The sequence below is a fragment of the Poecilia latipinna genome, unplaced genomic scaffold (genome assembly GCF_001443285.1).
Source record: "Poecilia latipinna isolate Pla-1442-1.1 unplaced genomic scaffold, P_latipinna-1.0 Scaffold1204, whole genome shotgun sequence".
NCBI lineage: Eukaryota > Metazoa > Chordata > Actinopteri > Cyprinodontiformes > Poeciliidae > Poecilia > Poecilia latipinna.
The window spans coordinates 118,818-144,082 of record NW_015113820.1 but is presented as its reverse complement, the minus strand read 5'-3'; the positions used below and the strand labels follow the sequence as shown (position 1 = coordinate 144,082).

Sequence of the window (25,265 nt, the reverse complement as noted above, 5' to 3'; positions counted from 1 at the left end):
TCATGAAAAAGCTCTTAAATCAGTCAAATCTCCACGGCATGAAAGTGTCTGAACGCGTGTAAAATGTTAGCTAGTAATATCTCGTAAATCCCACACAGCAAATGCTCCCGGCGTTGTCTCTGTCCGTCCACTCTCTGCAGGGACCGCTGAAGGGCCCCGCAAGAACCGAGGAGCTCACCGGCAGGATGAGAGATTATCCTTTGACTTTCCGCCGCTGCTCATCTTCCCGCATAAGGAGTTGCTCTCACCTCTGAATGCTAAAGAGTCACCGTGACACGTTGTGTTACTGCCTCTAAATTCAGCGCTTATCGCTGCTTTGTTTGTGCGCCGCAGCAACAAGGCTGGCTAGACGATTAAAGATCTGCAAATCAATGCAAACTCTGTAAAACAAATTTCCCTCGGAGCGTTTGGATCAGAGGGAAAGGGATGAAAAGAAATATGATTTATATCCCAGCTTTGGTGTCTGGGCTACATATATTTCTGTTTATAGCACAGTACATGTTTACATTGTTGGCAATGTAAGTTACGTGAATCTTCAGCTTTTGAATGAGTGTGTCTGAGTAATCTTTTCAACCATCTGGCTCAAACTGTTCTTTGTTCATGAACCACTCAGAAACAAGCAAGACTCAAACTAGTGTCAACACACTGGACCAAAAATGACTATAAAAGGACAATTTAAAGCTCAGGTGAAATTTCTAACTGTTTACCAGGACAAAACCAAAGTCTTCAGAAAGGTTTTTTGGCCAAGAAGAAAACCCCTCATAGTGATGAAAAGAACAACTTTTGTAGGAGTCGATGTTTTCAGGCTCTCATTCACTGATCCAGCCTATGAAGTTGGTAAGTAATGTACATGGAGGTCTACCTCTAACCTCTTCACCTGCACTGGAAAAAAATGAAGAGACCACTGCACTGAAAACCTCCTGGTTATTCCACCAAATATTGATTTCTGAACTCTTTCTGAGTCAAAACATTACTATTGATTTCTTTGCATTATTTAGCATTTTCTGCAGGCCGTCGCTTGGAATTTCAGAGACATGTTGTCAGTAGTTCATAGAGTAAAAGGACAATGTTTATTTTACTCAAACATCTACCTGTAAGGAGTAAAATCAGAAAACTGATCATTTGGCAGTGATCTCTCACTTTTTCCAGAGCTTTAATGACTGAAGCTTGGACATAGATAAGTGTGTTAAGAGGTTATCCATCAACAAACACACATCAAACAAAAAGGACTGAAATGCATAAAGGTGGCAAACATTAAGCTTCTAGAATGGTCCTGACTTCTAATTTTATTTAAATTTATTAAAACCAAACATCAGATTTAGTGGTTTAAGCTTTTTGTTGCAATTTTTTCCTTTCAGACAGAACGGAAATCGAGCCATATAAAGCAATTGACCTTGTCTCCATCCTCTCCGGGTGGCCCCGGTGGCCCTCCAGGTCCTGGTAGTCCCACAGGTCCCTGAATACCGTCTCTTCCGGCTGGGCCCTGAGGACCTTTTTCTCCCTGGAGTTATTTCATAAAGGCACAGTCAGAAAGGCACAGCAGTACATCTAGCACACCGCGGCTATTTCTGTAACACGAGCCCCTTACCGGTCCACCTTTCTCTCCAGCAGGGCCTGGTGGTCCCTGTGGGCCAGAACGTCCAGGCGGGCCTGTAGGTCCGGCTGGGCCGGCCGGACCCCGCTCGCCAGGAGAACCCTTTGGCAAACAAAACACACCAAAGTTAGTCACCAAAATAATAAAGCGGGATCAAAACTATCATCACTCATATGTAAGTAACATATTTGACATACATCATTATATATTCTATAAATTGAAAATTTCAGGATACCAACTTTAGCATGAAGGCTCTCCTCAGAGACACATCTGAGCTAATGAAAGGTTAGCATGTAGATGCAGTGAAATATACTCACAGCAGGTCCAGGTGGGCCTTGAGGACCCTCATTCCCTTTCAGACCATGAGCCCCCTGCAGAGCAAAATTAAACAAAGGCTTGAGAAAAACACACACACACACACACACGCATCTGTCGAGAAAGCATCCTGCCTCATAAACTCCCTATCTTTAAACTGGCACAGCATGAGGTAGAAAACCTCCTGCAGTCCCCAAAGCAGCCGTTCAGCAGATGGAGAAAACAGTTTTTTACCAATACAGCAGCAAATCTGCTTCGTCGTCGCAGAGAGAGGCGGTGTGTGTACCGCATAATTCAGCATGTCACGGCGATGGGGACTGAATTGATATTACGAATGATTTCTTTGTAGTGAAAAAGTGTAATAAGCGTTCTCGTAAAATGGGGAAAGGGGGGGAAAGAACAACCTAAAGTTAAATAAACAACCTGTTCCTGTTTTGGAGCCCACTCAGAGCTGCTTGACTTTAACACATTGCTACAGCAGTTTAATAGCTTATAGCCTCAGACTATTATGAAATAGACATGGAGCGAGAAATATTGATTTTGTTGGAAGGTATATTTGAATGCTGAGCAGAGAGAGACGACTTACCACAGGGCCTGGCAGACCTCTCTCTCCAGGGAAGCCTCTTTGTCCGGGAGGGCCGTCTTTACCAGTTGGGCCCGCAGGACCGAGGTCACCCTGTGGTTAGTTTGAATAAATAACGTCCTGAATCAAATAGTCAACAGATGCGGGAAGTGCGACTAGTGGTCCAGAGTCCAAAGTTTCACCTTAGCTCCTTCTTTCCCTGCAGCTCCGGGCAGACCGTGCTCACCAGGTGGACCTGGGGGTCCCGGATGACCTCGATCTCCCATTGGTCCAGTCTCACCTGTTGGTCCCTGCAGGAAAAATAATAAAATGGCTTGTCTAATCCGATTGTAACAGAGAAGCTACTGAAGCTCAGATTGCTAAATAAGCTAGCGGTGGTTCCAATAAAATGAACACAGGATACAGGGCATTGCTGTTTGTAGTAATGGGGCTTCATAGCTGCAGACCGGTGTAGGTGCAAAGTCATTATGTTAGGCCTAATGTGTGTACTCGGTGAGGAATGATGACGGAAAATGACGCTTTCGCTTCTTAAATCCTAAAGGAGAAATTGAGCATTTACTGAGTAGGAGGGCAACTCCTCCTTAAAGCATCGGTGTTCCTCCATTATCGTCGATGTTCTCAGCTGGCATTAGCAGAACTGCTGGGAGGGTAAGTCTGCTAAGGAGTCATGCATAATGGATGAAGAGCCCAAAGCTAATATAGAAAGAAAAACAGCACCCGAGGTACGGCTCTCGCAACAATAAATCAGCTGTTGCCGGACCGGCTGAAAGCGTTCCTAGCTGTTCCCGTTGCTTTGATGCGAGCGCGTTTCAGAAAGTACACTAACAAGAGTGCAACATCTAAACACGTGACTGGTACGGGACACTGCTTTCTGGGTGAATGGAGAAGAAAAATAAAGCAAGGAGCGTACCTGAGGTCCAACCACACCTGGAGGACCAGGAGGGCCTGTCTTGCCTTGGAATCCCTGGATGTGACAGAAGAAACCAAAACTCAGTCCATCACCGAACAGTCTGGCGACTACAAACGAGCTCAGCGATCAAACAGCTTTACTTACAGTCTCTCCTCTCTGTCCAGGATGTCCAGGCAGTCCGTCTTTCCCTGGGGGTCCCTGACAAATTCACACAAATCCACAAATTCAAAGTAAATGTACTTAAAAAAACAATAAAAAAACATGGCTTTCTAAAGATCATCTGACTCACAGGAGGGCCCTTTGGTCCTGGAAAACCTGTTGGTCCCTGAGGCCCTGGCAAACCCTGAAAAAAAAAAAGAAAAAGAAAAATACATAACTGCCAGTCAGAAATCATTGATCTCTCTCAGAACAGCAGATTCCTTTCAAACAACCTGACTTTTGATAAGAGAATAATGCTACATACCCTTTCTCCAGGAGGTCCTGGTGGGCCGTCATTTCCTGAGTTACCCTGAGGAAACAAAGCATAGGGGTCAGCTGTGAAAAAAACAAAAAAACGACACACACACACACACACACACACACACACACACACACACACACACACACACACACACACTCGCCAAAAGAACCCATAAGATGAGAGCGAAATATTTCACAGACTTTTGGTCCAGCTTTCCCCGTCGGTCCCCTCGGCCCTCTCTCTCCTCGCGGCCCCTGACGGAAACAAAGACATGATCAAAATCACAGAGAGGGCTCCGCCAGAGATACAGATGACCTGGAAACGCTGAGATTAATTAATGTTTCGACTTGGCTCCCCCTCAAGAATAGCCACGTCGAGGGCCCCCACTCCCCCTCCTCCTGCTTTTACCGAGGTGCCAAGTTTGCCATCTGTAGATAAGCTGAAGTGTGCTGAGTAAGACTAACCGTTGGTCCTCTCTGTCCGCGTGGGCCTGGCTTTCCTCCTGTGCCCTGTGGATGTTAAGAACACGCAGTGATCAAAGGAGTGGCAACTCGCATCATTAAAGGGAGATTGGGCTGCATGCTCAACATGAATTAATCTAAAGGCCAGGAGAGGATCATATCTGCAGACGGAGCTCAACAGAATCAGGCCGTCGCTCTGCTCTGAGAACAGCTTTTACGTCTCGTCCAGGCCTGTGTGCGCTTTTATGTCATCGTTAATTCTTCTAATCACCAACATTTGAGCCGTTAGCGCTATAGAAAATAACTTTTTTTTTTTACAATTTAACAGTCATATCACAGGGCCCAAATTAAAACGGGCTCGTTTAACTTTAATGAGAAAACAAGCGCATCTTTTGAGTGGTATTAAGCCTTTAAGCTTTTCTTTTCTTCCTTTTCAGCTCAGTCCCATAAACTTTCCCCGACTGTCCTGCAAAGATGAGAAGCTTTATGCGACCCGCTCCAGCCAGTCGCGGTGACAAACTGTTACTCTTCCAGGCGAGCTAATGGCCCGTCGCTGACACACGCAGAGTGCGTGAAACATTGCTCAAAGTGCCGTCGGGTGATAAACAATGTTTTTGCTGGTTTGAAATGAGTTGTGTAAAAGGTGCTTTCTTCCTCTGCTTGGTCAAATCTGTTTCGGAGCCACGGAGCCTCCGCTGGGGTTGATCAATCTCGATCCGGGTCCGTGTTCCAACACTCAGTCGGGCTAATGTAAATAAAAAATGCTCTGTGCGACGTACCCGGGAGCCTTTCTCTCCGTTGGCGCCCGGGAAGCCTTGGAAGCCCTGAGATCCCTGTGTGGCAGAAAAGAGAGCAATTAGTCACCTGAGAGAGAAAAGATATGCACTTCTTCCTTATTTATTTCACTCCCTGGAATACTCCCAGCCCGTTGTAGCTAGTGGGAGAGGGCGCTGCGGTGTTTTATTGTTATCGCATAAGCAGCAGAGGGCTGACAGGGATTGCTTATTCACATCTTCATCTCTTTGATCAGGAAGCTTCAAGCACGTCCACTTTTCCGACTCAGGCTTTGCTACAACAAGCTTAATGCTTGAAGTAGCTGATGGTAGAAAAAAAAAAAACAGCTTCGAAAGCATACAAAGACATGGAAATAGAAACGCAGCATTATGACAGTACAGACAGGCAAAGTGTGTAATGTCTCAGAGCTCCAGTTAAGTTCAATTTTATTCATGGATACTTTAGATTTTGAACAACTTTTATTCAACCAAGAAAGGGAATTCGACAAAGATCTCTCAAAAGATAGCAACCAAAGTAAAAGGTTTTGGAAAAATAGTCAAAATTACATTTACATTAAAAAAACAATATTATGTTAAAACATTAATTATGCCCTTCTTACTAACCAATGAAAACATTTGTATTGGCATTATCCTTTTTTTATTTGCTAACCAGCTTTCTGGACAGGTGATTGCCAAGTCCTTGAGGATACTGGACCTCCTAGCTTAATCTTTACCATTACCTCTTTCAGTTTGATCAAACATGTTGGTAAAATTATTATCTTAAACCTTAACTTGCCAGAGACCATCACTGAGTAATGCTTTTGGTTAGCAATATGCTGAGCACTTGCCTTTGGTCCTTGTCTTCCTGGGTAGCCTGGCAATCCGGGAACTCCGAGTTTACCCTGTTGACAAAAACACATTTCGATAAAATGCTTGTGATTTGCCTAAGAGAGAACCTTTGCTAAACTCAAAGTTGCAATATGACGACGAAATTTAACATTCAACATAAACAAAGATAATCAGTTGTCAGATTTCAGCAGCAGAGAGGTTGGACTAAACACCTGATACGTGTTGGTGGTGTACTGTTTGTGATGCTCTACATATATTTCTACCTTTTTAATGTGCAAGGCATGCAAATCTGTATTATGGCAGACACCTATTATTTTGCTGATCAAACAAACTGGCATATTTCCTTCAAACTTTTTTTTATTATTCTTCTCAAAGACATTCACAGTGATAAAGGGAATCTATTCCTGGTTTGCTAATGTGCTAGCTTTAGCCTAGCAGTTTAGCAAACTGCTTCTTGTAAAAAATATCTTTAGCAAGAGTGTCTATAAGTCTATTGCAGACTCCTGCAGTACATATTGAGTCAGACTTTGAACTATATTACAGCTGTCCAATGTAGGGACTATATAATTTACTATACTTTTGTAAAGCCCATCAAAGGTTTAATGTCTTGATGTTGAAAAATGCTTAATTTTGTATAACTCAGATCAATTAAAGCTAACTTGACATGTTACATTCTTTATTTTTTTTGTATCTAAAAAAAAATGCAATACAAATGAAAACTTTTGTCATTTGTTTCTATATTATTCTTCTCATGTTAGATGCAAAATGTAAAAATAAAACTCAAGTAGTTACACGCTCCACCAGGCGAATTGCATGTAAATCTGTTGTCTCCAGCTTGATGTTTTATTTTTGCAGGTTCTACAGGCAGCATAACACCACAGCTACATTACGGTTTGACCATTTCTAGTGTCAGACACTGCAGAATAAAAACGTCTGATTGATGGAATCATAACAGTTGGTAACATTTATTTCCATCCCAAGTATATAAACTGCAGCAAACAGATAAAAATAAAAAAAGAAAACATGATTTGCTGCTGAACCCATTTTTCCTTTGTTGAGCTATATTGTTGTGGCGCTTCTCTGTGACTGCCACGGGTGAAGGGCAATAAAAACTGGTGATGCAGTGCAACTGAAAACGCAGCCTTCACCAGGTGACCGCATCATTATTTTATTCTATTACATCCCAATAAATATTTAGACTTTTTTGCTGTTGTTCTCCACTGAGTTCAGTGCAAAAACATCTTATCTCATAACAAAAACAAGACTGAGCAAACCTCCCATTATTTTTAATGTTAATGAACACAAAAATTAAACATGCACAAGCGCCACAGCTCAATAAATACCCGCGCTGTTTACAGCTGAAGCGTCGATTCTAATTATACACAGAAACGGCATCGGCATTATTTAATGCAGACTTAATAAGGAAACTGAAATATTGACCACAACTCAATAATTTGGTCAAATCAGATTCTGAAAAGAAAAAAAAAAAAACATAAAAGAAGCAGCTTCAATACTGTGTGAATCAGTGTCTAAGGCATAAAAATCAAATACATGTGTTCAAGGGATTGTTAAACATTGAGATAATTAAGAATCTTTTTCCAGCGAGCGTCAGAAGACAATAAATCAACTCCTCAGTTCTGTTAAAAAAATGATTAAGTCATCTGGGAGATTTGCCATTGGCTGTGTGAAATATACACAGCAGCCTACTCAGTGTTTAACTGAAGCCTTTAATGCTGGTTGAAGAGCAGCAGCAGTGGGCAAACTGATCCCTGTTCAGATCAGATAATTGGGAGAAAAAAAAAGGTTTCCTCTTAAAGCCTGGCTGCGCCTTAATCTTAGAGCAAACATGACTGAGGATAAGAAAATAAAGATGAATCTTTTTTTACTTTCTTTTAGGCAGGCAGTGAGGAATAAGTATGACTCATAGTGAAGAAATATAAATTGGAAAAAAGAAAGAAAAAAAAAAGCGTCTCACCTTCTCACCAGAGGGGCCGAGAGGACCAGGATCTCCAGGGAGCCCTGAGCGACCCTTTGGCCCTTCTGGGCCGTCCTCTCCTCTGGGTCCCGCCGGTCCAAGTTCTCCCTGGACAGCACAGGAGGAACCACAAAGCGTGAATGTTTCTTTCACTACATGGCGCAGAGCTAGACGGATTGTAAGTACCTACTGCACACATCAGTTCGGATCTTGATTGCAGTTATTTACTACTTTGTGTCGGTATTTAAAATACAAATCTTGATTCAATCACTAAAGTTTGTGATATGGAAAAAGTTCACAGGGTGTGAATACTTTTCCCAGGCACAGCATTACTGCCACCTTCTGTCTATTAATGGGAATAACAGTAATGGACATTAAAGTTGTCGTATTGCTATGTGTTGCTAATTTTAATCATTTTACTCACTAGTATATGTGTGTTTTCCTAAGAAAGAATGAGGATGTAAGCCAAATAGAGAACATTTTGTCACACACACACACAGACACAAAAGAAAATCCTGAGTATGATGAGATGAACCCCTATTATACTTTTGAGCCAGTTGTTGTCCTTTGAGTAGTTCAGGTTGGCCCTTTTAACAGGACTGAACACTTGCTTAAAGGATCCAGTTAGATACTGTTCCCGTTGAAAAGTGGTTAGCAATCCTATTACTGCCTCTCGCTGTAAGTGCGCTCCCATTTTAAAAGGACACACACACTAAATGACAGAGTACAAACTGGCACTGACAGCCCGGCGCTGCTTGCCGAGGCCCATTGGTGTGTGAACGGTATCTAGTTAAAGGTCCGTGCAGAGTTGCAAAGCAAGCAGATGCACGCGCACGCGCTCCCCTCAAGCACACATGAAACGGCATCAGGCAAACTGTACTTGACTTACGCTCGCAGGCTCATCAAACAAAACACTTTAAATTGAGCGCTCTCGCGCGCATGCAAACACACACGCGCCCCCCCTTTCACACGCCTGCTTCAAACCGAGTCATTTGCAGCCTGGCCCATGTGGGCAACGCCAAAGCAGAGGGGGCCTCCTCAAATCTTTGCTTTCATCTGGATCGGGGTAGTCTCCAGAGGAAAACATGGCGGAAGGCCCGTGTCTCTCGTGGGCTTGGAGTGGTGTTTAAAGTGCCATTGATTTCTCCCTCCTTTTTCAGCTGGAGACAGCCCGGTTCAGGGATGGGGGGATTTAATGTTTCAAGTATGGGGCTGCAGTGAGTTATGTTTCTCACTGTGGAAGTCATATTTTCCTGCGGCTTGACAGCATAAATCCCTAATGCACTTCAGAGGAGCTGCTCCGGAGTGAGTGTGTCAAACTTCTTTTTCTCCTACATCGGGGCGGGCGGGCGATGGGTTTAGGACCGACTTGGAAGAGGCGGAGGAGGAATTGAAAACTGCTACACGATTAGAGCTGTCAACATGAACAACACCTCATGTTTTCTCATTACGTTCTCTTCCGCAGCAGTCAGAAAGGCTTCAGGCAACGGGGGAGGGAGGCTGCCGCAGAAGGGGTCACTGTAGGTTAACTTGGACGATGCTAAACTTCAAACTATTTGAACAGTTACATTTGCTTTGAGTGACAAATTTACATTGCCCTGCAAAAATATCCACGCCCTTCCGCCACTGTGATATATGTCTTTACCAGATGTGTGGCATTGGTGCTCAGTTCAACCTGCTCAAGCTCAATCAGGTTGGACAGATAATGTTTTTACAATTAAGGTTTTCCCACAGATTCTCAGTTGTCTGTATATTAATTTGTCCACTCTAATATATGAATTTTGCCACATGTAACATGTTCATTTTCATCCAAGATATTTTAGTACTTACACCCATAAAACTTTTCCTTTAAGTCTGACAAGCTTTCCAGCCTTCAGCAACACATAGGGTCCATTCCCATCAACCCAGTTTTGTCCATTTTAATTAAAATCTAGTTTGCTTGCGTAGAAAGCCTGATTCCTTTGGAGAGGTGTGAATGCTTAAACAAACCCTTATGCAGACCAAAGGAAGCAAACTCTGGTCTGTCTAAAATTCCTGGTCTCGGTTCGATTGAAGTGAACTTTGGCGTGGTTTGAATGCCAAAGTGCAAAAGTGAGTGCCAAGCGGATTGGCTTGTAGATGCCAAGCGGATTGGAGACCTCTCCGAAAACAGGAAGTGGACTATAGTGCAGGGCATTCTGGGTAAATACAACCTAAACAAATGTGAGAGTCTACCACTCGCAGGAGAAATGGCTGACGTTTTTTTTTTTTTTTTTTTTTACCAAAGACAAAGGAGAAATCCTTTGTTCGCTAAAACCTACCACTCTGTCTTTGTGTACATTTTGCAAAATAGGAAGCTGTGCTCAGTGTCTTCTTCTGAGGTTTTCATGTCGTTTCCTTCATGTCGTTTCCTTCTTTACTCCTTTGCCACCACAGGCAAAGGAGTAAACGGGCTTTTCAAAGAGGTTGGATCTTTTGACAGTGCAGTGAGAAAGAGAACTGAAAATGTTGCCATTTTTGTCCCCAATCGAACCGCGTCTGCCGTACAGAAGCACTGTCACACAAAGCATTTAACATGTAGGCTTCTGAATGTAGGTTTCTAGTTTTGGCCTAGTCAGACCAGAGGACCTTCTTCTGCATGTTTCATATGTTCTACATGATGGCAAACTGAAAACAGAACTTTGTATGGGCTTCTTTCCACGATAGAAAGCCCTGCTTGTGGAGAGCAACACTAAGGGCCAAATAGTCCAATCTGCTGTTCAGCTGACTACAAAGCCTGTGTGATATAAATGTTTGTCATCTGCACTTGCCCACGAGGGTCACCTAATACTCTCCGGTTAGATTTTTACGTTGACAGTCCCACTAACACCAAACACAGCTTTTAAAGAAAATGATGGGGTTGAATCACGAGCTGAAGAAGTAAGAAAAAAAACAAACAACATTGGTGCTTGTTGTAGAAATACAAGAGCCAGGAGACCTGCTGTTTTCTTATTTGGATAATTAATCTCTCAGGAACTGCAAGGGCAAAAACAAAAAATCAGCATCTCTGTCCTGGTGAAAATACACGTTACACTTTCTTGTCAGTTCTTTTCTACTTTTCCTCATCTGGGTAGATGGAGTCGGGTGTCTATTGTGGCCCAAGAAGTCGCATTGAAATCTGTACATCTCTGAGTAAAACACTACCTTTCAACTGGGCTAAAGACTAGCATGAATTACAGCTGTGATCCCGTCGACAGGAAGTGGAATCATCCTGTCAACAGATTCTCCCACCCGAGCTCTAGGTACATTCAGCTCCTCCAGAGTTGCCATTTACCCCCCTGGCTACTTCTCAGATTATTTTATTTAGGGGACAGTGAGACAAACAGAGCTGAATACAGATTCAAATGTTAAAAATTATGTATCCTTTTCCTTCCACTTCAGAATTATTCAATGATTTATTTCATTCAGACACTAAAATACAAATAAAACACAATAATGTAATGTGAGCCAGGTGAGACAGGTGTGAAGACGTTTCCAAGTCAAACCTGAACCTTACCCTGTCGCCCTTTATGCCCATGTCTCCCTTGAAGCCAGGGAAGCCGTCCTCCCCCTAACATGAGAAAAATAAAAACTCACTGTTAGAGATGCAACAGACAAGACTGTAATGAGAAAAAACATTTTTTATTAGTCAAATATCCTCTACTCCCTCCAGATTAGGCCCGCACACAAACACAGACGTCAAGTCTGACAGAGCAGCAATGAGACGAGAGCCATTGTTGCCATAGAAACACTTGATGGCCCCCCTTTTTTTTGTAGCACCAAAATTATGTGTTCTACGATTATCATTAGCAAGCAAAGGCCATCAACCCCAATCATCAGTTTAATCACAATCACCATCATCTCTCTGGTAATGTCAAATTTGACTTGAATAACTGATTTATTTTCGGTCGCCCTCCCACCTGCCTCCGCTTACCTTTTCACCCTTGGTTCCCTTGAGGCCTCGGACGCCATCAGCTCCCTGTGACACAAGAGAGATCAGACGGACGTTACACGACAATCAGGAAGCAAACGGGACAAGAGGGAGGAAAAAAACGGCGGCACATTCGCTCTGGCAGGTGAAAATATTCACCCACAATGTGATGACAGTTTTTCTAAAATAAGGCTGGCAAGAGCTTCTGAAGTAGCTGACTCACCGTTCTTCTAAAAATCTTCCCCGCAGAGAATAGAAAGTTTCCAGAGCAAACATAAAATAAAATAAAATAAAATCCTTGACCATCCTCCTAGATTTCAGCCAACTAAGACAGGAACTCTTGAGCACAAGCCAAGCGCACAAGCCAAGCTTGTTGAGTTTTCTCAGTGAAAGCTGTGCACTGCCGTCTGTGCTTTCATGACAAGCAGTTCATGATCTGAACCATCATTAATTGCACAAAATAATAATTAAATGCTAATACTAAACAATATCCTAACACATATTATTTGTCCTTTAACAGCCATTAGCTCTATATAGTACTACTCCCAAAATGTACATTTTTAGCGACATTAATAGCGATGAACTTACCTTTACACCTCGAGGTCCTGGATAACCAATGGGGCCTTGAGGTCCGGCAGGGCCCTAAGAAGACCGACATTTGATAAGAACTAGCATCATGCTAACAAAAAATGATCAAACATGGACTAGTATGATGCATCCACCAGTGACAGGAAGTGGCCAATGTTTAGCTTAACTAGCGGAACTGATGACCTGCCAGTCTATTTGGTGTACAAATCATCTGTCAAGGAGCCCTCCGGTTTTTTTTTCTTCAGTTTTTTTTATTTTTTATAATTCCCATAAAATTTATTGCAAGGATGTGTGATTATTTCCAGGTAATGTGATTTCGTTATTTGGGTTTGATTTTGGTTCATAATCAAAGTTCTTAACTTGTCTAGCTAGCAGCAGCGCTAACAAGTTACAATGACGTCATCACTCTGCTCTGAAGCTGTTACTGAGGGAAACAGCCAGACAGCTAGCCATTATCAGCATCAGTGGCGTGTTCAGGTGACCCACGAAAAGTTCAAGAAGCTGTTTTAAAAGAAAAACTTTTTTTTTTTAAGTGAGCCAGCTGCTCATTAAAGTTTTATTAAAGGAGCAAGAAAGGCTAAATGAAACACAGCAAAACTGCCCTTCTTATGCACTTTAAGATCTATTTAAGTGTTGGCATCATTCTTGAAAATTAAGCTGCATATTTTCAGTAATTCAGTAATAAATATAAACAGGAAAGACTATATTTACTTGTGTCAATAGCAAAACAATGTTTACAAACACTGCTTTCTCTTTTTCATGCACACAGTGTGGCATCTCTCCTTTTAATATAATTAGTTAATAACTTTTCATTGCAGAGAAACTATAAAAATATTTCGAAGGTTGTTAAATAGACACTGTAACCACCTAAAACTATATAAGCTATATAATTGTAAACTGGAGAGTGATAATCAGTAGCAAAAGCTGCTAATTGTATCTTCTTGGATGTGGGGAAAAAACATCTAAAAAAAATCCAATTAGAAATCTCTCAATAAATTAAGACGGAAGAGGAGAAGAAGGAAAAGAAGAAGAAGACGAAGAAGAAGAAGAGCAAGAAGAAGAAGAAGACGAAGGAAAATAAGAAGAAAAAAACAACTCACCATGTGTCCTTTCTCCCCAGTCGGGCCCTCTTTGCCAGGGTGACCCTGTGAATTATTGAGAGGAATATTATAGCATAGCATTTCAGCATAATTACCACCATAAACAGTGCAACATGCCTATAACTGAAAGACTGGGCTGTAAAACTGCTGAAGGGCAAATCTGACTGGGAAAGTGGGAAAGTGGACCTTTCAAGGGTCCAGTCTCATTTGGGAATTCGTTTTCCATCCTTAATGCGCAGTGTTGCAGATGCACTCACAGCTATTACGGGGCTCTAAAAGCCGAGACCAAAGTCGCTTTGAGACCTCACAATGCGAACGCGCGTACGCTCTGGCCCGTGTGAACTAACACACAACGACGAGTTTGCGGCGACGCCACACAGAACACGCACGAGGAGGTCCAGTAAAAAGACATCTGGAGGAAAATTGATTGGATTCTCGTGAGACAAAGGAGCTTCGCAAAGCCACTGATGCGTTTTTAGCACAGAGACCGAAATGGATACAAAAGAGGAAAGAAATTAGGGGCAGAGAGGAAGCTCTACGGCTGTGGATGTTGTAATTGAAGTTATAGACAACAAATGAATTAAAAGAAAAAAGTCTGAGTGGATGGATGTGTGAGCTATTTCAAATCCGAAACATGAACCTTTGAAGGACTGTGAAGCGACATATCGCATTATGTGAGCTCTTCTCCATTTTGTCTCATCTTTCAACAGACACTCACTTTCTAATTCAAATTTTATTCATTTATTTATTTATTTTTCCTGCCCCTGAAGTTACTTAAACCTCAAAAAGCCTGTCTTGGCCCCCCTCTCTCCTACGGTAGGAGCCACCTGGTGATTTCTGAGAAACATCTGTCATTAGTGCAGGTGTCACTGCTGCCTGGGATGTGAAGGAGGGTGTTTGCATATAAACTACTCTGTGTGGGTGTGATGATCTTCTGTTACAGAGCCAAATGAAAATGTTCTATCATCCATATGCTTCACACTAATAACCATCAAGGTGGTTTACACTGTATATGTTAGAAGCGCTAATGTGGCAAAGCGATATGAAATTACAGAAGTTTGTTTCACAGTGTTTCACATCCATCCATCCATCATTTGTCAGCTTTGCTGCAGTTCTAGTTTGATAGTTTGATATAATCTTGATACAAACTTACCGGAGGGCCATCAGCTCCCGGCATTCCCGGCAATCCGGGCTTTCCAGTTGGACCCTTGACAAACATCACACACTTAGTCAGTATGTTTTAAAAGCTCATAAAAGTCTGCAGAAATGCAATATGAAGTCCTTACAAAGGCAAACTTCAGAAGTTGAAGTCAATTGAATTTGATGCTGGTTACATAAAATGAGACAATCAGTTGTTTTTTAAAATGAAGATGAAGGAAAGACAATAACTCCACAACTGGGCGTTATCTCTAAAGTAAAAACAAGTACATGGTGGGACATAAAGGTCAATAATTGGTGCAAAGACACACATTTGATCATTTTCAAAATGCGCCTTTCTGGTTCAATTCACTTGTGACCTGCACTTATGTCGCTTTTTCAAACTTTTACACATGGAGAACATCTATTTTCCCTCAAGCAACTTTTGTAAAAGGCAGCACATTGAAAAAAAAAAACGTGAAAAGGACAAAAGTTTGAGGGCCTCAAACTATCATTATAGTCTGCTGAACGCAGAATGTAAGACGCACTTAATGAATATTTTGGTCGTCTTCATTAACAGAAATAATGTAAGTAACTCGCTCTATGTGGAGCTTAACTACTCATTTGAAATGGCATCACCCTAAAGTGCTAAGTCAGGTTATTGTACCATTAAAAACAGACGATTGCTGACATTTAGACCACAATAGACCCCAAAAGAGTCTTTGTAGCAGCGACGTAGCTGAAAGCCGAGTTTAGAGAAAATTCCTACTTGTTAGCATTACAGCCAGAATATTTTACCAGTCTTACATTAGCAAGAGGAAGTAGAAGCAACTGGATATGCTAATTTGGTGTAATTCATGCTTCAATTTTATTTGGTTTAAGGCTGTGTTGGGGGGGAAAAATTCACTTTGCTTCACTTTTCTTAATGTGTTTGTACCAAATAATGCCAAACCATGACTTCAAAACTTAAGTACCAAACGGTGATTTATGTGTACGATGCCATAAAACCCAGCAGTTCCTCACTTGCTGTGGGAAGCTGCAACTTTAAAACAAAATGTACATAATCAGTCTATTTAACCTGACCATAAGGCTGACATCGCCAGTTCTAGGTATATAAATGCGAATGATAGGAAAACAAGATAGCTTAGACTAAAAAGGATACGTCACGTGTTTTTTTTTTTTTTAGCAGATTCTAACAGCTAAGTTAAAATATTCCAAGTTATCATTTTTTGTCGGTTTATGTGTTATTGTAAAACTCAAGACTATATAGGATTAACATCCTGAGCTGATGACTGCTTTGTTGAGCTAACACACTGAAAGAAAAGGTTGAGTTTTTAGTCTTTGTCTCGTTTTGTTCAAAGCTTTCTTTTAGAAAAAAAAAAAAAGAAAAGAGGGAAACATACCACCCATGTAATTAATTTTTAAACTTTCTGTGTTCAATAATCTACGATGTCAGCAGGCAAATGTGATATGGCTGTAATTGGCTTAAATCGTATCAGGATTTGAATGGGTCTCTGCTGTATATGGGGCAGGACTCCGTGCCGAGGACAGGGATGTGTTTGCATAATTGTGTGATAAGCATCTGGGCCTGAATAAGAAAGCAGCTTGGCTTTCTTGCTCATGCAAATGAATGAGGCAAATTCCAATAATTTTACAGATTCTGGGTCTGCATGTATTAACATTTTATCTTGCTAGCAGTTTTTTTTTTTTTTTTTTTTCTTCCCCCGCAGGAATTCCATATTCAGCAGGCCTGAAATGCTACCTTCTCTCCTGGAGGTCCAATTGCTCCTTGCGGCCCTGGGAGTCCCTGCGAAGAGGATAAGAAACTGTTCGGAACCTTTTCTCTGATAGCCGAGACAGAAATCTAAAGCAAATTACCTACCTGAGCACCGGGGTTGCCTTGCTGTCCGGGGGGGCCTGGCTCTCCCTGAGGTCCCTGGAATAAACATTTAGAGAACTCCTTACACACCGATGAGGCTATTTTTCCAAGAGGAAAACAGGGTAAAAGTGTTGCACAAAATAGGTCTAAATTAAATCAGCTTCAACTGAATGGTGATGCATTGCCCAATTCTAATGTTGCTGGATTTCAGAAATTTAGTCGCATTTGATGCAAAAGGACAAGTGTGCAGGTATATGCGGGGCACATCCTCAGACCTACTTTCCTAATGACGCAAACTGCTGAACCACAAACACAAAACACCATCCCCCCTCCCCCCCGTAGGGTAACCAGCAATCAATTATGCTGCCTCCGTCCAGGAGTCTGGGCCAGTTGTTGATCTTCCATCTCTACCTTGTTGGAAGACTCCCAAAAGACCAAGCAGGCCGCTCCGGTAAAATATTCTCTCATTACGGGTGCCGGGAGCTGGCAGAAATTGAGCTGGAAATGTACAACTAGCCAAGAGTGTATTCTCTGATGCTGCTTGTGTGTGTTCGTATTCGTACATGTGTGCGAAAGGGCTCCTTTTTTGAGGCCTAAATACACTCGGAGTGATTAAGCTGGTGCCTCTTAACACTCTGATAGAGGTATCTTTTTAATCTGATTTAGGAATTTAATCAGTTCAATCTTTACTTACTATATTTCCTTTGGGTCCAGGGTGGCCATCCATTCCAGCAACTCCCTGTCACGCAAATGAGGGAGAGAAAATCAGGCGTGAAAGAAGAAAATCTGTAACCCACTGAAATGAAAACCCATTTAACGGCATTTAATTTTTTTTAAACTGCTGAAGGCAAATTCGGAAAAATGTCTCTATTTTGCGCTGTGCTTTTAAAAAAAAAAATAAAGACAAGAAGACAAAAATCCAATGCCCAATGTTCATGCAAAATTAAATGTATAAATATTACAGTCAAGTCTTGTCTCCGCTATACAAATATTTCAAAAAATATTAAAGTTAAACTCAATAGCGTGCTGCTTATTGTGCAGTTTGTGAGATATATTGAGCTTGGTGGGTTCCTGTGGGTGTTGTCTGCTCTCTTTGTAGCTGCCCAGGAGATGGTAGAAATGTATTCTGTTGTGTAAATACCAAATCTGCTCTGACACAGAGGATATGAAAAGATAATAGAAGGAGAGGTGATACGTACAGGTGGTCCAGGAGGTCCCTGAGGTCCCTTTGGTCCCAGCAAACCACGAGGTCCCTAGAGGGGAGCAGGGGAGAAATGTGATTGAGGGTGATATTACAGCTGCAAGAGGTCTGATGAATAATTAAAACCAGTTTCAAAATGATACGTCTAAAAATAACCCGCCGTTCACAAAATGCCCATGTGAATGTTGCGCCTGCTTAACCACCTGCTTTCGACTCAGGTGGTTAAATCCTACTTATTTAACCAGTGTCAGTCTTTCTTCCCTATTTTCTTTTCCTCTCGAAACAGCTGTAATATTCCCGTTCCAAGATGGCTGACGTCTAAATAATTACGGTTTGTTCGATTCGGTCTGTTTATTAGCCATAAGACAATAGCTACAAGTGACAGCTCACTCTGGCCCGTTCAGATGGTTTCACTGTCAGACAATTAGTGCTTAGTGTTTTGTCCAGTTTTGCCCAGTTGTGTGTAGTTTTCATCAGGGCTGTGTCTGCAGCCCACTTCTGGATAATATTTCAATTCTTGGACATATTTTTAGGAAAGGTGAAAAGACATTTCTGTTAAATGGCAGTGACACGCCTCTCTCTATAAACACAAGCCTAATTTTGCATCTCCAGCCTTGTCTCACTGACGGCTTCTGTAAATCAAAATTTGAGTTTCCCGCTAAATAAGAAAATAATAAATTCTTAGGTGCAGTTCAGTTTATTTTAATTTATGTATTTAATTGTTTATTTATTGTATAGGGAGACGTATGTAGGTCACAAACACGATATATTTTATATGTTATATTAAACTAATGTTGCTAAATGCTAGCTTGGTGTTAGCAACTTAAAGAAAGAGTTAGAGAAATAGAAAAATTCATACAAAACTGAGTAAATACATAACACTATTTAAGGTTAGCTTGTTCTTTTAAGGAAACAGTTTCGGTTTCAATCCAACATGATGCCGTCTAGAATTTAGTTTTATTTATACCGGTGAAAAGTTTCACTACTGACAGATAGGACAGTTTGTCCTAGAAAAGTTTACAAGAAGCCACCGTAGAGAAGCCAAGCCAAACAAGAGCCAGATATTAGAGAAACCAAACTTAGCACAATCAGCTTCACATAAATGGTTTTAAAGCGATTTTTAAATAAAGAATTGGCAGCAAAGTTTATGCAAATTCTTGGTCCCATTTTTTATTTATATGTTACGCTGATGACAGCCTGATCTGCCCACCTGCAATCTTGATTCTACTCCTCCATTCTCTTCTCTTTCTGACTGTTTATGGTGATTCAATCATTTTCTACTAATTTTCTAGTTTCCAGGGAGGCAAAACAGGGTTTCTGTTTTGTGTTTCTTTTGTTTTTGATAAGTCTGGTAAATTCTATGTGTTGACAATTCTTGAAAATGTCCCTTCAACCACGCTAAAAGTTTTAGGTGATTTTTTTCTTTTTTTAACACTACTTTAAAGAATACAACAGTCAATGCACATACTTCAATTTTCCTAATAAACAATGCTACTATTCATGGGCATGCCATTCTTACATTTCGAACTGACTGCTGTCATTTTGTCCTCTCTAGTTTGCCGCACCGACTTTAACAGGTAAAAAAAAAAGAAAGAAAAAAAACCTCCTTCCTCTGAACATATTACTTCAGTCCTCTAACAACTTAATTGGCATCCTGTAAATTGCAGCGCTGCTTTCAGGGTCCTTTTTTTTTCTTCTTTCAAGCGTCTCCAGAACTATGAGGCTCCGTATCTCTCTGATCTACTGCGCAGCATCACTCCATCACTTAACTCTGGGCTCCACCTGCTCTATTTATTACATGGTGCCTACCACCTGCCTGCCTGACTACCACAGACTTCACAGCTTTCAGTCAACTGAACCCTCGTCTTTAAAAATGCGTCGGATTTGTCAAACCGGTTCTCTTTTTAACGCTGCTTTGATTTTCTCTTCACTTTAATATATTTGGTGGTGTTATTTTCTGATTTGTTAACGTATGTAAGGTGCTCTTGACGTACAATAATGGAATTATTATTGCCATTATTATTATTATTATTATTATTATTATTATTAGAGACTCAATATTATTGTTATTTCTCTCTGTGCTGAGCCTCATAGGCCTCACACTTACCTAACCAGACTGATTGTCCTGGCAGAAAAGATCTGCACACCCTGGTGGCCAGAATGAATCATAACACAATATGTCAAGAGCTTTCTGCAGATTTTTTTTTCATCTTTCTTGTGCTCTCCCGCCTCCCTCCTTCCCTCCTCCCCCCTACTCTCTGTAGTGAACATCCTTCCTGAGTGGGAGTGGGAGGCTTTAACAACCCTGATGTGCACTGCCAGCTTTTCTCACCTCCAGACAGCAGTGAGGAACGAGCGAAGCCTGATAAACGCGGCGGTGCGAGGCAGGGAAAAAAATCCCAGCGTCTAACGACGTGAGCGAGGCGAGCCGGCCCCGCGGTTGATGTATGATATCATCACACACCTCTAACGCAATTACACGATGACAGCAGGCCTCGAGCGCTAACCGAACCCCACCTCCGCCTACACATCGGACAACATCTAGGAGCACGAATGAAAGGGAGGTGGGAAAAAAAAAAAACACGCAATTACTCACTGGTTCACCAGGAAGTCCCCTGGGTCCGATCTCTCCATCATCCCCCTGCGAAAGAGATAAAGTCAGTGTCAGGCTGCGGCGCAGACATGGGAACGATGATGGAGAATAAGGTGAGGGTATGGGAATCATTGAGGCTGGGAAATATTGGAAATCGGGTGAGATCAAGTGATGTAAACCGTCAGTAATGAGGTAGAAGAGGTGCAGAAAGTGAGAGCAGGGAGGGATGTCGAATCCAGAGGTGTCTGTAGAAAGTACTTATTGATTGATCTCAGCATGCAGAAAGAGGATGCAATCGCAACAGCTCTAAGATTCGTTGCACAGTAAAATGAGACAGAAGCTGTGAAATCATATCTTCCAAGATACCCTCTCTCCATCTTCGCCAGGAGCACCGGGAGGTCCTGAGGGGCCTGGTTCTCCCTATAAAAACAGACATTATTACATTTTGCCCTTCCCTCACATCTGAACAAAGCTGAAATTACTTTCATAAACCCATAAAATCTCTTACTCTGTGTCCCTTTTCGCCAGGAAGTCCAGCTAGGCCGTCAAAGCCTCTGTCTCCCTGTGAAACACATGGAAAATGGGAAATCTCGTACAAACGCCAAAGTTCTTGTTTTTAATCTGCTCTTTATGAAGTGCGATTCGCTTAAATCAACGTTTGTCGATTGTGGAAGTGAAAATACCTTCGGCCCAGTCTGTCCTGGCATTCCTCTGGCGCCATCTGCTCCAGAACGGCCCTGCAATAAACAATTGGTATTTAGCTGGGTTGACGATGAAGCAGAGGATCGTTCAACAGCTGCAGCGTGGAATATAAGCCACTTTTAATTCAGAGATGTGAACGCAGGCATATAAATAAACTTGTTGGAGTTTGTGGAAAGTTTGCTCAAACGTGTACCCGTCTGCCAGGCTTTCCAGGGGGTCCAGCTGATCCCAACGGTCCACGCGGCCCCTGAAACGAAACATTTGTCAATCACAGATACTGGTTTGTTTTTGTTCTTTTTTTTTCTTTTCCTTACAAAAAAAGAAGGGAGAGAGTAATCTCAATCACAGCTCATCTCGAAATGATTGAGGATAAAGTGTGACATTTAGTACCTGAGGTCCCGCCTCTCCAGATTCTCCCTTCAGTCCTGGTACACCGGGTGGACCCTGAGAAAGGATAAAATAAGGAGATATTATGTAAGGACTCAGTCAATTAAAAGGCACAGGCAACACTCCATTAGATTTTCTTGGTGTTTCCTGATTGGTGGATGCAAAGTACACACCAGAGGGCCAGGTCGGCCAGTCAAACCCATTGGACCTGTCGGACCGCGCATCGCCAGCTGGACAAAGACGGAAAATAAAATCAAACAGATCAACATAAGAGTGTTGGCTTCAGGCTGCACATTTGACTGTATATATACACGTGTATATACATATAAGTCCGCACTCACTTATAGAGCAAATGCATGCACTGTCATAAATACAAACTGACAGGAGTCTCTGTCGCTCGTGATTATGTTTAGCTGTGAGCTGTTACCCTGGCCTGCTGCATGATGGCTTGCATCTGGGCCTCCTGTGCTGAAACAGCTGGTCCCTTCTGCCCAGAGTCCCCTCCAGCGCTTAATCTGAACTGTAGAAAGAATGTTTCATACATATTTTTATTGCAGAATAGAACAAACTGCTAAATTATTTGAAAAAGAAAAAAAAAGCAGCTCACAAAAGAATGAAAAAAAATCCACTACTTTGAAAACAAAAAATGGACGAGTTCAGCGTTTGTTTATTCCACTGTTCTTCAGATTAAAGAGCAGACATAAACTGATGCTGAACAGAGCATCGTTTGGCCAAGAAGGGTCAAATTCTACTGCCATCTGGTGGTCATACACCAGCATTACAGCACGAGTGAAAATGAAAACCTGGATGTGCAGCTCGGCTCGTGATGTTGTTTTCTTTTCTTTTGGATGAGATACTTTGGATTGGACCACATGCAGTCCTGAGGAGGCTGATTGTCGGCTTACGGATGTACAAAATTACAGCAGTAAAAAGTTGTTCCAGAATCCTGGTAACCAGGAAGGAATAATACAAACAACAGACTCAGAGCTGGAGGTTTGAGTAAAACCTGCTGCAGCTCACAGCACAGAACGTCAGCGTAACTGACCACATCTGGAAATCTGTCAAATTTCCTGCACAGCTGCTTGTATCGAGGTCTTTACTTGTAGTGAAACTGTCTCCTGGTTTGATTATTTATAAGATTTGCCCTGCATTGATTTCTTTAGTGACTAATGCAGACCATCAACAATTCATGAAAACTCAGCTCAGTCCAAGAATTGATTAGCATGACCGAGAATGTAGCTTGAAAATTCAATGCGCGGCTACAGATTACGGTTGTTATCCATTTTCTCTTGTTCCTCGGCGTCAAACAAAGGAACCGAAAAGAGTCCTCACAGCTCGAAAGAATGGCAAAACAAAGATGCATGTTTCTCATTAGGTCTGTGGGACTGGATTTCAGAACGGCAGTGTTTGCCAGCCAGGATACGCCAGAACTGCTTGAGTCACTGTCCAGACCGAGTTTGCCACACGGCTCCGCCAGAAGAGATCCGCGAATCAACAAAGCCGCAAGGCTTCACATCTGTACAAGCAATCAGGCTGGACAGCATCTTCCAAGTACAAAAAAACAAGAGGCTTGAAGGTAGACAACAGAGAGGCTATTTGGAAAGGTTGCGTAACACTTGCAGTCGGATCGACTGCAAAAGCGTCAGTCAGCGATATTGCTTTCTGTCCCATCAAAAACCATATGACTTCCTGGAGAGACGCCTGGTAGATTAGGTTTTGAGTCAAAAATTTGGGGTTAATATGCAGATCTGTGCTGTCGGGAGGCCAAGGAGGTCCTTCCACTCTAACACCACAAGAGGCTGCTAAAGCCTCACATCCCTATTAACATATTTGCGATTGGATTCATTGGAAATCCCCTTCCTCCAAGAACACATTGTGAAACATGTGTCAGAGTTATTAGTAAAACTGCTGTAAATGTGACCATAGAGTGATACAAAACCATAGGAAATGTTTCAATCCTTGAAGTAATAATTAAAAAAAAACACACACAACCAGAGTTTACTTACAGGCAGCATCAGGACAGTTCCAGGGGGTCCTGGCAGACCATCAGCACCAGGAAGGCCAGGGCGACCCGGAGGACCCTTAAAGAGAATAGTGTGCATGATGAGCTACCAAAACAGGCTGCGTTTCTGTTGTTGTTCTAAGAAATATCTCGAGTGATTTTTTTTTTCTCACCCTCTCTCCAGGATCTCCAGGACTGCCTGGTGGGCCAGAAGATCCTGTGGGTCCAGGGAGACCCTATTATGAACAGAAAAAGAAATGTCAATCGATTTCCATATTCGCGTCCTACGCCACGAGATCCCAAAGTGGCCCCACACAGCAGGTGGGATACGCTGTTGATCCTTTTGTCTGGTCATCTTTATTTGCTTACACTATAGCTCATCATGTCAGTGAGGCTCGCTGGCCTGTGGAGGACACCATCTGCTGGGTGTCAGCAGCATCTGGCTCCTCCAAATGTTCTTAAAACATTTGCCAGAGTGCAAATCCTTTGAGAAAAAAAAACGCTTTTCCATTTGAATGCTGGTCTTACTGACCAATCTTAGCTTTCATTTTCATTTATCCTACAATCGACAAGTGACATAAAGCTTCAGTATCGATAGAAGAAAAAGACTAGAACATACACAAGACGAAAAGTGGGATTTTTGACCCTGAGGAAGAAAATACTTAACTTGACCAAAAAAATGACTTACTGTTGGCCCCTCAGGCCCAGGCGGACCCTCCATTAGCATACCCTGAAACATGCAAGCAGAGATATTATTAGATACTGCACAGGTCAACATCCCACTGCACATCCACGAGCGTGGACTGCTTTAGTAGAAGCAGTTTGGCATCAACAAAAACATGCCTCTGGCAAACCTGCCTATCAACGTTTGGTTCCTGTCCATCCATCAAATGTGCTTCCAATTAAGTAGGTGTGAAATAAACGGGTGATTTAATGCAATCAAAAGCAAAGACATCCAGATGTTTTCCTCTATAAATGGAAGCTAACGTAAGGTGTTGAGTGTCAGGGAGGAATTCATTAGTTTCAACCGGAAAATGACCACAGATTTGAATCGGTTCTCAGGTCCCTGTGTCTCAGCTTAGAAACAAATGGAACGGTATCGTCGACGTATGGAGAGATATTCCTCCAGACGTAGTGCGAACTTTCTCACCGAAAACTGACAACAATTTAGCAGTAATTAACGTTCTGTGACGCGCTGGCCACGTTTCGATGTGAAAACCGGGGTGGACTGCTGAAGCACTGTTGTGAAAATTAAAACCTTCCAACATTTTTCGTCACTTCATCTCTTAACACATCACCAGAAGGGGCTATTAAACATTGTCTGATGTCAAGCTTTAGCTGTCTTGTAATTTTTCTCATGAGGTCCTCTATCATTCAGAACAGGATTAGTGGGCCAATGAAAATAACAGGGCACTGCTAAGGGTGTGGGTGTTTCCACCTCTTCACCTTTTATCTACAATGTTTTGGTTGTTTAACTAACTGTTTTGGTCTTTGGAAATGATAGAAAGTGCGGCAAGTAAATGCGGTTATATAAAACACGGAGTCAGTGAGAGGTTATTTAGATGTTTTTAGACCCCCGTTTTGTAACTTTGGGGTCTAAATTGTCCCTTCCCCCTAATATTTTGTACCCATGTATTTCAGCCATTGCACATATGCTTATTTCTGTCTGCATTTAAGTATTTTCATTAATTATGGGGGCAATGGGCAAAATACACCTCCAAGGCAGGTACAAATTGACTCATGGTTGGTAGGAAACACTAGATTTTGCCACAAAAGGTACAAAATGAAAATACTCAACTACCAAAAGAAATAAAACAGTAAGTAACAA

The 25,265-nt window shown here is 42.0% G+C and overlaps 1 protein-coding gene across 2 annotated transcripts in view; it reads right to left on the bottom strand.

Annotated features, from left to right (window-relative positions):
• Nucleotides 1-25,265, bottom strand: part of LOC106960631 (collagen alpha-1(V) chain-like) — a 96,739-nt gene that overhangs the window by 16,394 nt on the left and 55,080 nt on the right. For both annotated transcript variants that reach the window (XM_015053822.1, XM_015053821.1), the window contains exons 10-43: nt 24,126-24,167; nt 23,611-23,673; nt 23,442-23,516; nt 21,863-21,955; nt 21,609-21,665; nt 21,439-21,492; nt 21,242-21,295; nt 21,030-21,083; nt 20,855-20,908; nt 20,713-20,766; nt 20,350-20,394; nt 17,752-17,805; nt 17,247-17,291; nt 16,556-16,609; nt 16,436-16,480; nt 14,690-14,743; nt 13,537-13,581; nt 12,437-12,490; nt 11,852-11,896; nt 11,435-11,488; nt 7,921-8,028; nt 5,945-5,998; nt 5,103-5,156; nt 4,327-4,371; nt 4,063-4,116; nt 3,866-3,910; nt 3,692-3,745; nt 3,547-3,600; nt 3,403-3,456; nt 2,675-2,782; nt 2,496-2,585; nt 1,912-1,965; nt 1,589-1,696; nt 1,394-1,501 (exon numbers count right to left, since the gene is read on the bottom strand). In XM_015053822.1, the coding sequence (XP_014909308.1) occupies nt 1,394-1,501; nt 1,589-1,696; nt 1,912-1,965; nt 2,496-2,585; nt 2,675-2,782; nt 3,403-3,456; nt 3,547-3,600; nt 3,692-3,745; nt 3,866-3,910; nt 4,063-4,116; nt 4,327-4,371; nt 5,103-5,156; nt 5,945-5,998; nt 7,921-8,028; nt 11,435-11,488; nt 11,852-11,896; nt 12,437-12,490; nt 13,537-13,581; nt 14,690-14,743; nt 16,436-16,480; nt 16,556-16,609; nt 17,247-17,291; nt 17,752-17,805; nt 20,350-20,394; nt 20,713-20,766; nt 20,855-20,908; nt 21,030-21,083; nt 21,242-21,295; nt 21,439-21,492; nt 21,609-21,665; nt 21,863-21,955; nt 23,442-23,516; nt 23,611-23,673; nt 24,126-24,167 (2,085 nt within the window). The remainder of the gene's footprint in view (nt 1-1,393; nt 1,502-1,588; nt 1,697-1,911; nt 1,966-2,495; nt 2,586-2,674; nt 2,783-3,402; nt 3,457-3,546; nt 3,601-3,691; nt 3,746-3,865; nt 3,911-4,062; nt 4,117-4,326; nt 4,372-5,102; nt 5,157-5,944; nt 5,999-7,920; nt 8,029-11,434; nt 11,489-11,851; nt 11,897-12,436; nt 12,491-13,536; nt 13,582-14,689; nt 14,744-16,435; nt 16,481-16,555; nt 16,610-17,246; nt 17,292-17,751; nt 17,806-20,349; nt 20,395-20,712; nt 20,767-20,854; nt 20,909-21,029; nt 21,084-21,241; nt 21,296-21,438; nt 21,493-21,608; nt 21,666-21,862; nt 21,956-23,441; nt 23,517-23,610; nt 23,674-24,125; nt 24,168-25,265) is intronic.